The 13,821-nt window shown below is 41.5% G+C and overlaps 1 protein-coding gene across 1 annotated transcript in view; it reads left to right on the top strand.

The window, feature by feature from the left end:
* Positions 1-12,653, top strand: part of LOC130255265 (unconventional myosin-X-like) — an 87,429-nt gene extending 74,776 nt beyond the window's left edge. Inside the window, exons 33-41 of the mRNA XM_056495718.1 lie at positions 977-1,134; positions 2,337-2,460; positions 4,196-4,493; positions 5,713-5,920; positions 6,599-6,735; positions 6,887-7,010; positions 8,500-8,949; positions 9,635-9,826; positions 10,359-12,653. Coding sequence (XP_056351693.1) covers positions 977-1,134; positions 2,337-2,460; positions 4,196-4,493; positions 5,713-5,920; positions 6,599-6,735; positions 6,887-7,010; positions 8,500-8,949; positions 9,635-9,826; positions 10,359-10,472 — 1,805 coding nt within the window. The 3' untranslated portion in view covers positions 10,473-12,653. The remainder of the gene's footprint in view (positions 1-976; positions 1,135-2,336; positions 2,461-4,195; positions 4,494-5,712; positions 5,921-6,598; positions 6,736-6,886; positions 7,011-8,499; positions 8,950-9,634; positions 9,827-10,358) is intronic.
* Positions 12,654-13,821: the final 1,168 nt, after the last annotated feature.

Raw genomic sequence — 13,821 nt, 5'->3', positions numbered from 1 at the left:
TTTATTCTGCTCAGTCACAAGAAAGTGTCCATATTTTTGGTATCAACAGATGTCCAGGGCTGCCTCTAGCAGATAGAATTGCCATCACCTTGACGCATTCTCTCAGGTTGTCAAACATATATTTTTAAAAGTTCTGAGAGTTGATTTGGCAATCTGACTAGGTGTGTGTAGAGTGGTCATTTTCCAAGTGATTAACAGGATGGTGTAGTCCAAATGCTGTCTGTGAAAGTGAGCTGCCTGGTTGGCAGGCAAGTCAGGTTACACTGCATGATATTTGCATCTTAGAAACCTGTCTTTGTATCAAAATCTGAACTGGGACTTCCCTATTGATAAATCTGGGGAATGGGGATGTTAATGTCTACCTAGTGGATTTTAACCAGACACACCATATGTTGCTCTGAAAACAGCAAGGGTTTTTCATCAGCCACAAGCAAAAAGAATCAGTGATCTCTTGATAATGAAGTCCAAGCATTAGCCTAACCTTGTCAAGTCCACCACTAAGCCATGTCCCTAAGTGCCACATCTACACATTTTTAAATGCCTCGAGGGTTGGTGATTCAGCCACTTCCCTGGACAGCCTGTTGACAGCCCTTTCCTCTTGTCCTATTGCTTGTTACTGGGGAGAAGGGACAGACCCCCACCTGGTTACATCCTCCTTTCAGATAGTTGTAGATAGTAATAAGGTCCCCCTTGAGCCTTATTTTCTCCAAGCTAAACAGCCCCAGCTCCCTTAGCCACTCCCCACAGGACTTGTGTTCCAGACCCTTCCCCAGCTCCATGGCTCTCCTGTGACACCCAAGATGATCTGCTCCATCCACAACCTTTCCTGATATCAAGGACAGACTGACAGATCTGTAGTTCCCCAGATTCTCCTTCTGGCCCTTTCACAGGTGGATGTCACATTTGCCAGCCTCTAGTCAGGTACATAATGTGGAAGGCAGTTTCCAGCTTTGTTCCCACCTTTGTTCCTCCCCAGGCTACTGGAACATCATAGTGCATGGGCGGAAGCACTCCTACAGGCTGTACACCAAGCTGCTGAACGAAGCCATGCGCTGGGCCTCGGCCATCCAGGGGGTCATTGACAGCAAAGTTCCCATAGAAACTCCTACACAGCAGCTCATTCGGGACATCAGGGTAGGTGGCATCCTGCTAGTTCCCACGTGACATGGGAGCAGCCACACCACCACTGGCCTAACCCAGTCATTGCTGAGAATGTGGCAAAAAATGGGATTGCTGTCTTAAAGAGGAAAATTAAAAAGAGTAGTAAAAGAAACTTACACAACTGTGCAACAAAAAAAGTATCAAATATTGCATGAATTTTATTTTGTTAACTGATCTGTATAAGTTAAGACTACGAATCTGTTCAATTAAAAATTGCATGTAGGATTACACCATTGAGTATTTGAAAATCTCTAGTACATCCTTCCTGCTCCTAAGCATCCTTGACACAAATACAAAAAAATCCATTTCTACCAGCCATCTGACTTCAATGTACCCTGAAGTTCTCTTCATACCTTAGACTTGTGTGGTTAAATACCGAAGTAAAGGGTGGAAAGACAATATCCTTCAAAACAGCATAAATTGTACCACAGAAATAATTTTTGAGAAGGAATTTGCCAGAAACTTAGGCAAATAAACCTAGAATTATTTAAGAATACACACTAAAGCAAATTTCAGAAGAAATGTGTTTGTGATGAACTCTAAACTTGATGCAATTAGATAGTTCATATTTAGGAAGAAAGAGCTGAGAGTGATTATAGAGAACCTTGGAAAACTTCAGCTCAGGATTCCAGGACAAATGGAACATTATGTTAGGGAAGGAGTTATTGTTAGGGAAGGAGTATAGGACAAAATGCAGAAGAATGTGATCCAGTGTGTATGGTAGTGACAGGCCCAGATTTTGAATCAGGGAGCATTTTGGTTGTTCATTCTGTAAACATATATAGTACAACCAGACAAGCTGAGAACAGGCTCATTATTACACACTGAAAATGGGTGATCTGTGGTCAGAAAGTCCATTAACCATACCCTGTTGAAAGCTTGAAGGATGTAGGAGAGAGGGATCATGCCATATATATTACACAAGCCACACTTGAAGGCATGACTCTGTGCCTGGTGAGCTGTGGGATGATGCAGGATGGCTATTCTTGTGTTTAATTTTCAGAAATAACCTACAGGGTCATTTTTAGATAGGAGTTATGCTTTGATCACTTAGTCCCCCTAGACACATCCAGAAATTTAGACAAAGGTTGTTGAGCTTGAACTTAGACATTTAAGTGCATCCCACAAAGGACTGTGCCTATTTGAGGATAATTATTTTTTCCTTTCTTTTCCAGGAAAACAGCACAAACTTTGAAGTAGTGGAACAGACGTACAGGAGGAACCCGATCTTGCGCTACACCCAGCACCCCTTGCATTCCCCACTGCTCCCACTGCCCTATGGCGATGTCAGTGTCAACTGTAAGTATTTTACCCAAGTCAAAGACAGAATCCACTCACATTTTGATGGTCAGTGAGGAGCCTGAGCTCCACAAAATGGGCCTGTAAGCTCTCTCTGTGCAGGTGAGTCCTAAAAAGTCTATTTAGGGCAGTGTAGCCCACAGGGTTTAGAGAGGGAACAGTCCCTTTCTCTCCCTTTCTTCTTGGAGTGTTCCATGTCCACTGCTTCTTACCGTGTGGGAATACTGGATCTTAAAGTAAATGGGGGCAGATACTTCTATCATCCATCCAGGGGACATGCAGCCTGTCATTCTTTAGCCAGAACTGGGTTATGAGTGGCTCCAGTGGTAATACTGCAACAGGTTTACATTATGCAGCTGGTAGTGGGGTAATATTTCTACAGAAGCTGCTTTAAAACCAGAGTAAATTACTACTTTTCTCAAATGTGTCAGAAGCATGAAAGAGCTAGAGTGATGGGCCACCAGAAAACTGAAGTGATTTGCTGATGATTACAGACTGTTTGACATATTAAAACTGAAAGCTGGTGAGGAACTATAGAAGAATGTCTTATGTGGAGTGACTGAGCCACAGAATCTTTTAAGAAATTAATTTCAGTCAAAGCAATGTATATGGCAAAAACAGTCTGCCACACAGGTAGTGATCTAGCTGTGCTTAGGAAAGTGAACATCAATTTACATAGCTTTATGAAAATGTCAACTCTAGTGGTGAGTACAGAAACAAAACAGCTAATGTAAGGTTTTGAAAGCTTAGAAAAGGAAAAATAAAGTCTTTGTGCAGCTGTATATATATTGTGCATCTGCATCTTGAGTACAGGTTACAGTTTTGCCTTCTACATCTCATAAAAAAATATAGGAGATGTAAAAACCTACACAAAGATGATCAAAGGCACAGAAGATCTTAATATAGAGAATAGAGAGCAGGATTCTTCAGCCTCAAAATGAAGTTTTTAGGGCTAGAATACTGTAATGGAGAAAGTGAAAGGTCTGTCACAATACAAGTATCCAATTACGTGGCAGATTAAAAGCACAGAAAAAATAAATTCCGAAATACAGAAAAAATACAGGGCAAGCACTTACACTGTGGACTTATTTTTTAGAGCTGTGTCTTTGTATAGTAGAGTTAATACATGGCCACTGGGGAAGCAGTGGCTGTACAGGATATTCAGAAGGACCTAAAGCCCCAGAGATGTGCAAAGGAGAATGCAAGCATGCATCTGAATGGTATCTGACACGTGTCTGAGCAGTTCAAAAAGCAGACATTTAGGTGCTCAAAAACCTCAAGTTTTGGTCTAAGCATTTTAAATCTAAACAATAGGTATAAATTGCATTTGTAGTACAGCAATTTGTTTAAGTTCTGTGTTGGCCCAGGGTCAAAGCTAATACAGGCACAACCCAGAATTCTGGAATTACACAAGCCAGACTTCAGTGACCACATTCTGGTACCTCAGGTGCAGACACTGAAGCCTGAACTAGGTTTCAGTGCTTATTTCCCTTAAAAATATTGCTCTGCTTTTCTGCACAGTGTATCCCAAAATGGATTAGGCAGTGGTGACAAAAAAAGATGTTGGCAAATACTAATTAAAACTGCATTTGAACGAACATAAGTTCAGGATATGCGTGAATGCTCAGGTTGCAGTTCTTCCATGGCAGATGAGTACAGTTGATTGTAGTGCTGCTGGGCCAGTAGAAAATGAGGGAGATGCTCACCTCTTGTCCCCTTTGTGATTGTTCCCCAGTGCAACAAGAGAAGGGTTACAGCAGCTTACAGGATGAAGCAGTGAAGATCTTTAACTCCCTTCAGGAAATCGAGACAGTGTCTGACCCCATACCCATTATCCAAGGCATCCTGCAGACCTGCCACGATTTAAAGCCCCTCCGTGATGAAGTGTACTGTCAGCTCATCAAGCAAACCAACCACATGCCACATCCCAACAGTACTGGGAACCTGCACCACTGGCAGCTGATGACCTGCATGAGCTGCACTTTCCTGCCCAGCAGAGGGATCCTGCGCTACCTCAAGTTCCACCTCCGAAGGTAAACGTCTCTTTTGTTTGCAGCTTGTTGCCTTTTACTCTGCTGATTGTAGTTACCTGTATCACCCTCTTGCTGTGCAAACATCTTCCTGTCATGTTCCAACCTCCTACCTTTGCCCAGTTCTTACCACCAGCTGTTCTCTGCATTCAGACTCCCCCCCCCCTCTTGCCACCCATCTGTTGTGTCAAAAGGATGTGGAATGAATGTAAGTTGCCCAAACAGAATACCATGAGACTGTATTGCAGTGGATTTACAGCTGATGACCTGCTGCTTACTAATGTACATATAAACATTATCAACCTGCAGGAAAGGTGAGGACTACTTTCATACTCATGGAAATATGTACTACCTTGCAGCTGGCACAGGCAAAAACCATACTGTGAAGTAGGAGAGATAATGTAAATCCAATTTATAATTTTTCAAGATTTGTTTAAGTACATAATGCTTGCAAATAGTATTTTTGATGTGATTTAACCTCCCATTTTCATGAACTAAATAATTTATATTTCTTCCCAAGTCATCTTCAGCATCTAATGCATCTTTACAAAGCAGTCTGCACTGGGCCTGATCTGCAGCTCTGTAACCTTGCTCCATTCCTAATGATGAGAAAGATCAGTAAAATCTATTTGATTTCTTCCAGGCTAGGAAAGAGTGAGATATTTGTGTCAGTACATCAAATAGCTACATCCATTGCCTGGGTCTAAGGGATGTAGATATTCCATGTAGCCATTTCATTGTTTTATCACTGGAGTTGCAAATAATATTATTCTTAGACCGGCTGGTCTTGGAGAAAAGAGAACAGTGTACAGGCACCTGCTTTCTATCTTCTTAATTCTCAAACATACTGTAAAAGTGGCTCCAACACAAATTAAAAACAACGAAACAACAAAAACATTAAGAATAAATGAAAAAAGTTTACATTTGATTTCTCAGTTTTGTAAATTGAGATTGTCAATCATGCTGCCTCCAGCTGTCACTAAACTCTTGAAACTCTGAACTGCTTATTTCATACATTGCTGAGAAATGCCACTGAAGTGACTTTCAAACGACCAGTAAAAGATTGTATGGTTTAGGAAATAAGCTTGGTTTTTGTGTGGTTGCATTTGACATCAGCATCTCTACCAAACTCTTTACTTGCAGTAGCCTAATTTTTAGGGTAATGTGTTGTTAACTGTGTAATGCTTTTGTTTGTTATTTTCTTTCTTCTCTTTGCAATTAGGGTAAAAGATCTCTTTCCAGACTCAGAAATAGACAGGTATGCACAGTTCATAAGTGATTCCCTGAAGAGAACAAAGACGAGGGAGTTTGTGCCCTCCCAGGAGGAAATACAGGCTCTTCTCACCCGTGAGGAAATGACCACAACAGTCTATTGCCATGGTGGTGGCTCCTGCAAAATAACCATCAACTCCCACACCAGTGCTGGGGAGGTAATGCATTAGTAGGATTAACCAGATGTGGGCACATCTGTGTCTGGAGAGTGGGTTCTTCTTCTTTTTTTTTTTTTTTATTACAATCTCTTTTGCTATATCTTTGGGCAAAGTTCAGCTTATTCTACAAGGCCAGTGCCCAGGTTGTAGAGTATCACTTGAAAATCGTGTTGCAAAATCTAAACAGTTCTGATGTTCTACCTTTTGTCTGAAACTTACTAAAGACAATTTTCTGGACAAGGAGAGATTCCAGTTCATAATGCAATCCTTCTGAGAGGATAACTTAATCATTAGCAGGTCAGAAGCAAGATTCCAGGTAGCAGTAGTCATGTCTGTGAAAGCATTAGTGCTAAACAGAGCAAAAAGTGAAATTGTTACTAGAGGAACTGAGAAGGTCATCATGGCATCTGAATCCATTATGTGCCTATATCTTGTGTCGAATTCTAATTCAAAAGGGTAGTGGAAATTGAAAAAAAACTCCAAGAAGAAAAGCAAGGATGATCAAATATAAGTAATGACTTCATTGCCGGGAATGATCTTCTAGGGTTAGAATTCTTTAATCTGAAAACACGGTTATTCAGGGAGAAATGTGATGGAGATGTATGAAATGTAGAGGTACTGATTCTTCCTTGTGGAAGGGGGAGTGATGCCTGCTGTGTGGTGTGTCTGATTTTGCAGGTGGTTGAAAAGCTGATCCGAGGGCTGGCAATGGAGGACAGCCGGAATATGTTTGCGCTCTTTGAACACAATCAGCAGGTTGACCGTGCTGTGGAGAGTCGGGTGATTGTGGCTGATATCTTGGCCAAGTTTGAGAGGTAAAAGGATGTTTCATTAAAACTTTAATTTCTAGTTGGATGTAATGCTAGATTTCAGAATCCAAGTTTACCTTCAGATTGTGATTTGCACACTCCAGTACCATGGTACTTATCCTAAGTGTTTTTTTCCCTTCTCTTCTTCATTTTACAGACTTGCTGGCTCTGAAGAAGATGAGGAGGAAGGGCAGTGGCAACTGTATTTTAAGCTTTATTGCTTCTTGGATATTGAGAACGTTCCCAAAGATGGTGTGGAATTTGCCTTCATGTTTGAGCAGGTAAGCTAACCCTGGGAGAAGGATTTGGTTCCAGTGTGGCAAAAGTACACAAGAAGGTACAGAAAACTGGTTTACCTTTCATTAGAAGTGGGAATGCTGGTTGTAGCAGAATAATTTAGTGTGTTGGATTTTTGCCTAGAATCTACTAAGCAAATATACTGTGAAGTTTCCTAGGGAAGATGAGTATTAGAACAAAAGCAAGAAAAATTAGCGAAGGCTTAAAAAAAATGAAACCCTAATGATAATTAATTATTTTTAACTTGATCTTTAATTTTAGAAGGCAGAGAAATTTGGGTAATGATTCAAGAGAATCATTAAAAGTACCTGTTTGCAGAACATAAATGTTAAGAAAACTGGAAAATCTATCTATCTATCTAGCAAGAGCAGCACATCCTTGGGGTGTTACCAGAACTAACTATGAAAATCTTTTGGGCAATTTCTTTTGATTAACAGAGAGGCATTAGAAGAGTACTGCAGACAAAGGAAAGGAAAATGTAATTGACAATATTTATCTGCTGAGTAGTCTGTTATTTTTTAAGTCACTGTACTTCATAGCACAGTGATGCTGGCAAGATCAGAGATCACACTGGTATGAAAGAGCCTTGCAGCTGGGATGTAAAACTAAACTGACTGGAGCACCCAGCTGTGTGATTTGTCCCGTCTGTATTACTTCTAGTGAACACTGACCTTGCCTCAGAAAATCATAGCTGTAGAAAATTACTGAATCTGTGTTAATGGCAGTCAGTCATGAAGACTGAAACTCACTGATAGTCAAATGCATGACCATGGTTCCCTTCTTGAAATGAACATCAAGCATTGTTAGCTAGAGGATGTCTAGAAAACAGTCAGAGCACATGGTGCTCTCTGGAACCTCAGTTGTACCAGACTCACTGTTGACAAGGCTTTCAGTCTGCACAGCTTTAACTGGCAAAGAGGAGTAACAGTAGGAGAGTAGGTGTTACCCAGACATTAGATGGATGTGCAAAAAAAACACCATTAATAGATTTCATAGAAAAACAGGCAGACAGAAACAAGAAGATTGGTGGAGACATCAGGTGAAGGAGGAGGAGGTGGGAGGTGTTTTTGTCTAATGATGAGGTTGACAATATAGAATTTATTATATATGACAGTGAGGTTGAATATAATCTTCACATAGGAGCTGTAGCTGGTACAACACAAAACCAAATTGCCTCAATTCTGGTCTCTCCCATCTGTTCCAGACCTAAAAGGTCCTCATTGTAGGACTTTCTGTACAGGATAGGAGCCCCTCTAAGATCTCTGTCCTGTTCAGGCTTGCAGAAAGGGGTGCTCTCCCCCATACCAACCACTTGCAGACTTTGACATACTTACTACAATGTATGCTCTGACCTCCTGAATTATGTCTGTCCTGATGGGATCAGCAGATGTGACAGGAATCTGTACATGGACCCAGATGTGAATAAAGTGTGCTTTTGCTTTCTAATGAGTTTGGGGGACTTTTTGTTCATAGGCTCATGAAAGCCTCATAGCTGGTCATTTTCCTGGGCCAGAAGACACTCTGCAGCGTCTGGCAGCTCTGCGGCTGCAGTATCTGCATGGAGACTATTCCAAAATAAGCTGGACCCTTGATGGAATCTACCCAGTCAACAGGCTGAAATCCAAAATCCTGCACTCAACCAAGAGCAGCAGCAGTACCAGTCACACTCTGGAGAGGAGAAGGACCAGCTTCCTTGAAGGGACATTGAAGCGGAGCTTCAAGACAGGGTCTGTAAAGAAGCAGAAGGTGGAAGAGGAGCAGATGATGGAGATGTGGGTGAAAGAAGAGCTTTCAGCTGCTCGGGCAAGCATAGCACAGAAATGGACCAAGCTGCAGGGGCTCTCTCAGCATCAGGCCATGGTGAAATACATGTCCATTGTAAAGGAGTGGCCAGGTTATGGGTCAACCCTCTTTGATGTTGAGGTGAGTGATTAATAAACTCCTAAAACTACAGCTGAGGAGGGCTGTCAGTCTGGATATAGAGCTGTGTGTAACAGAAGGGAATTTTGGAAACTGGATACATTTTACCTTAGTAATCTCAGGGAAAGTACCTGCAGTACCACAATACCCAAGAGTTACCACACGGAGAGCTCAGAGCAAGCAAGGCAGGACATCCTGGTAAATGAAGGGAGACAGTGGATTCCCACTTCGTTAGCAAAATGATGGAATGTGGGGGAAGAGAGAGGTGTAAGAAAGTGTTGGCTAGTGAAAGTCAAAGAAAAACAAAGCTCTGGTGTTCTTGCCAGCAAAAAGTGCAATCCTGTTCTGCAGCAGTACAACAGAAGCTGTGCAGACTGGGGCATGTACAGCACTGTGCTCAGCCTGCTAGGGTAGGAGGCCACAGTTCAGTTCTGTCAGTTTTGCTGCTGCCTAGGTAGATGACTATGGGAAGTTGTTTGCACTCAGTGTATTTGTAAAATAAGAAGTGAGATATTAACTTGCTACATCACTTTAAAATCTGATGAGAACCATTCCGTATTACAATTATTTATTACTCAACTAGTATTTGACTCACAGCTGTGTCACTTCCAAATCTTCACAGCAGAAGTGCCTCATCATTTGATCCTCCCCTGCATTTATATAAAAGGTCTTGTTTCTCTTTCTGCAGTGCAAAGAGGGTGGATTCCCCAATGATCTCTGGCTTGGCGTCAGCACTGAGAATGTGTCTGTCTACAAACGAGGGGATCCTAAACCATTAGAAACTTTCCAGTATGAACACATTGTTTTCTTTGGAGCACCACAGCCCAACACCTTCAAAATTACAGTGGATGAGAGAGAAATGTTCTTTGAAACCTCCCAGGTACGTGAAAGCACACAGCCATTTCAATTAATCTTCTAGGAATAGACAGGTTTCTGTGCAAAAACTCTTGACTAATGGACTACACAGCCAAGGGAAAAGATGCAGGGAGCTTAAGCCTAAAGGGAATGGTACCTCGAATGGAGGGATGAACAAAAAATATAGACTGATTAGAAAGTGAAGGAGGTTGGTTGGTGTTCCAGTTCTGGTTGCTCTTCAGTTTGCCTGGTTTTTTCCTTCCTTTCTGGTAGATGAATGGGGAGTTTCACAAACTCAAAAAAATATAAAAATTAGTAGAAAGGAAGTTGCTTTGCTTTCTTTTGAGCTAAAAATATTTTAAAGTGTTGCTACAGCAGTGCACAAACTTGTCAAACCTTTCTCTTCCTACTGTCATGTTCACATTTAGTATTAACATGAAAAATTTATTTTATCATGACTTTGGAGAAGGGGAATTCTTTCAGCAAAATGTCCTGTATGCCTCAGTGCTCTGAGGTTTTCAAAGTGCTTATGCTGTGTTGCTGTGTTCTCTCCCCAGGTGGGCGAGATCATCAAGATCATGAAAGCATACATCAACATGATTGTGAAGAAACGCTGCAGTGTCAAATCAGCCACCAGTGTGGACAGTCATGCAAGCATCTGGACTAGGTGATACGGATGAACTGGCACTAGTTTAGTCATGGGTATTTGCAACTTGCCAGCACAACTGTAGCAAAGATGTTTTTTAAGAATTCAGCTGACTACTGTATTTAAAACCTGAAGTGACATCTACAGTACCATAGGATTTTCACCTCTGCCCAAAGACATTAAACAGTTACAACTGTTAAATACTAATGACCCAAAACTTGTTTTCCCTTTGCTTGTTTGATGAACAATGTACCTTAAAGAAGCAAAGTCAGAAGCATCCTCCTCCTCCATGTGCTGCTTTCACTATCAGCTCTCATACTGGCAGAAAAATTTACAAGGATCATTTCTGCAGGAGAGGAGACAGACTTAAGCTTCCTTAAGAATTTTGAACATGCAGACATCTAGGATCATGTGATCACGGCATGATCTGCTGAAAGAATATTTGTTTTATTTATTTTGCAAACAAATCTAAAATACAAATCACTGTGGGTTTGGCTTTTTTTCTTCAGGATGTACTAATGATCTGACCTGGTCCTAAAAAGAAAAAAGCCTTTGTATAATTGAAGCCAAGTGGTCCAACAGAGAGATCAAACCGTACGTGAGAGAGCATTAAACAAAGAAACAAATAAAAACACCCAAGGTGGTTGTTTACCTTCCAGTAAAAGTTCACAGGTACACAACTGTAAAAAGTGGCACTTTCAGTTAAACTGCTAAATACTCCAGTCTAGGAGAAAACCTCTGGGATTAGCACCACTGAAATAGGCCATAAGGTGCCATTCTGGGCACACTGCAAGCAGTGCCTCTTGTGTAAACAATAATGAGCCCAGGAGGAGAGATAGATGGTTTTAGTAGCATTTCCAGAAGAGCTGCTCTTCACAAATTCCAGGTATTAGATGGAGGTTGGAGATTTAGGGTGAGCAGCTTGCTTGCATTAAGATCCTCCTTTCTTTAGGGGGGATTTTAGGATGACTGGGGTCCCTGAATTTAGTTTTAAGCCAGCTCTTTCCTACTGTGTGAATAGGCACGTAGATAAATCGTTGCAGGCAAGATTTTTACTTCCTCTGTACTACTGTAAGCAAATGCCAGATCCTTCATCCATCTCAACTTTTAACAAGAACTGCTCACAGTTCACTAAATCCCCAGATCCCCATGCAGTCTCCTCTAGGTCCTTAGTCCTTAGCAGAACTTGGAAACAATGCGTTTTTGCCAAAACAATTGCTGCTTGGAGGTTTTTATAGCTACCTGCAATTTGAAGAAGCAGTTTTGTTCTTTTTCCTCCATGAAAGATAACAGTCATCTTCAGTTTCTTGACTTCAGAAAGTTGATTTGTTTACACAATATTCAGCTTCAGTCCCATCATAAATTAGTTGCTTTAGCAAACAAGAAACCTGGTGGTGAGCCATTTTCCATGACCCTTGTCGAGTCTTGGGATCCCAGAATGCAAAGGCCCCTTCTGTTTCTTACTGAAACTGCAGAGCTGTATGTAATGTGGGCCTTCTTCCACATTTAAAACTGGCTGTCCCCAGTTTCTGAAGTAGCAGCAGCTAAGGCCTGTTAGCAGAAATTGCATAAAAAATTATGAGTCAGTATGCAACAGGTTCCATTCCAATTCATCATCAAATTATGCCATATCATTAATACTATGTTGCAGAGCACCAATTTTGAGGGTGACAATACAAGAAGAAATACTGTACATAACCCCTGCTCCTCTCTCATTTCCACTACACTGCAGCCTGAGCAAACACACTGTGCACTTGCTACATGATCAGCTGAAGAGGGTGGCCATGCTGTGCATCATCCCTTCAACTGGAGTTTTGCCTTAAATAGTGTCACTGATGGATCCTACAAACACCCCCTTGTTGTCACAAGGAATAAAGAGATGACCAGGTCACAGGTGAGAGAGAACAGGAGTGCAGAGGCCACCTGAGAAGCAACACTTTGCATACACTGCATACACTGGCTTGATCTCTAATGTATCAGACTAGGCTTGATTATCCCTGTCCTAACTCTGCACTAGCTCTGTGTTCTGGCTCTTGGGTTGCTGCAGGCAGCTTGAACCCACTTGAAACATAACTTCCACTACTATTTGTTGTAATTTTGCTCATTTCTATTACAGAATTCCTTCTTCTGTCTTTTTTAATTTGTAACTGGCTTTACAAGATGAAAGTTTAATAAATTATTGGATTGCACAGGCTGTATTCACTTACAGGCATTGTGTGCCATGTTAAGGTGTTTACTCAGAGCTTAACACTTGGAACTTTTAAGTGAAAAGCAAGTGTCATCAGCATGAGGACACAACAGCCCTTCCTCCTAGAAGCAAATTTTGGGGTCAGTAGAAAAGAGTTTGCTGCTACAGTGGGGAAGGCTTTTTCCCAAATTCTGCTTTTCTCTCTGGGGCTGAGTCACACATCTGGGAGATGTCCCACTGGTCCTGAGACAGCAGAGCAAGGAATTAATCATCTCCCAAAGCCCAGTCTGTGGGATCAGTTCCATACCTTCTCTCCAGCACTTCCGAAGTCAGTAATAACAGAAAATCACTTCTGGCTCAAATAAGCTGCCAACTGTGTGCTTCCCACACAACTGCACAGCTGGGCCACGGTGCTCACCTAAGAGCTTGTGTCACTGAAGTAAATTGGGACTGGGAGCAGCTGAACTGTCAGCAACACAGACAGACTAGCAAGCAAAAGTTCCCTCAAATCCATACACAGGTATGGAATCCAAGCAGTGATGCATAATCCCCATCATTATGCTCCCCTATATACCTTGGTCAGATGCACTGAGATCCTCGGGACTCTGGAGATCAATTATGCAATATCACTTCCAGTGGTTCAGAGATTCTTTTTCTCCATCTTTATCCCCTTGTATACACTTTCCAGTCTTTATTCAAGGCTGCAACTGCTTCTGCTTACTGCCAGCTAGCCAGTCTCCTTTCTGAGCAGCTGCTGAATTTCAGACTGCACTTGCTTCATTAATACATCTCTGTAAAGACAAAACATGACTGCTGCAGGTCCAGTGTGACTGCAACGTGACAGATAAATGGATTTACTGAGTGGTAGCCTTGAGTAACAGCCCAAAGTGGTGGCCAACTAAAAGCTTTCCCTGACTCCCTTTTTATATGTTTGATCACCCTGTCAGTGTGACATGCAGTCTCTCTGGGACCCCACCCAAGTATTTCTGTAATAGTTAATTCAAGTTTGAATGTTCTTGTTTATTTTATATGAACTAGTTTCATGACAATTTATAATTAGCACCTACACCATAAACATGAAATGGTTTATACACAAAGACATTGCCTCAGGTAAGTTGTTTCACAAGTTCATGTGTCTAGTTATTATTCACTGTAAGCTTGAAACATTTATTTATACCTGGTTTTA

The sequence above is a fragment of the Oenanthe melanoleuca genome, chromosome 7, assembly GCF_029582105.1.
Source record: "Oenanthe melanoleuca isolate GR-GAL-2019-014 chromosome 7, OMel1.0, whole genome shotgun sequence".
In the NCBI taxonomy this organism is placed as follows: Eukaryota; Metazoa; Chordata; class Aves; order Passeriformes; family Muscicapidae; genus Oenanthe; species Oenanthe melanoleuca.
This window is presented reverse-complemented; position numbering and strand designations above follow the sequence as displayed.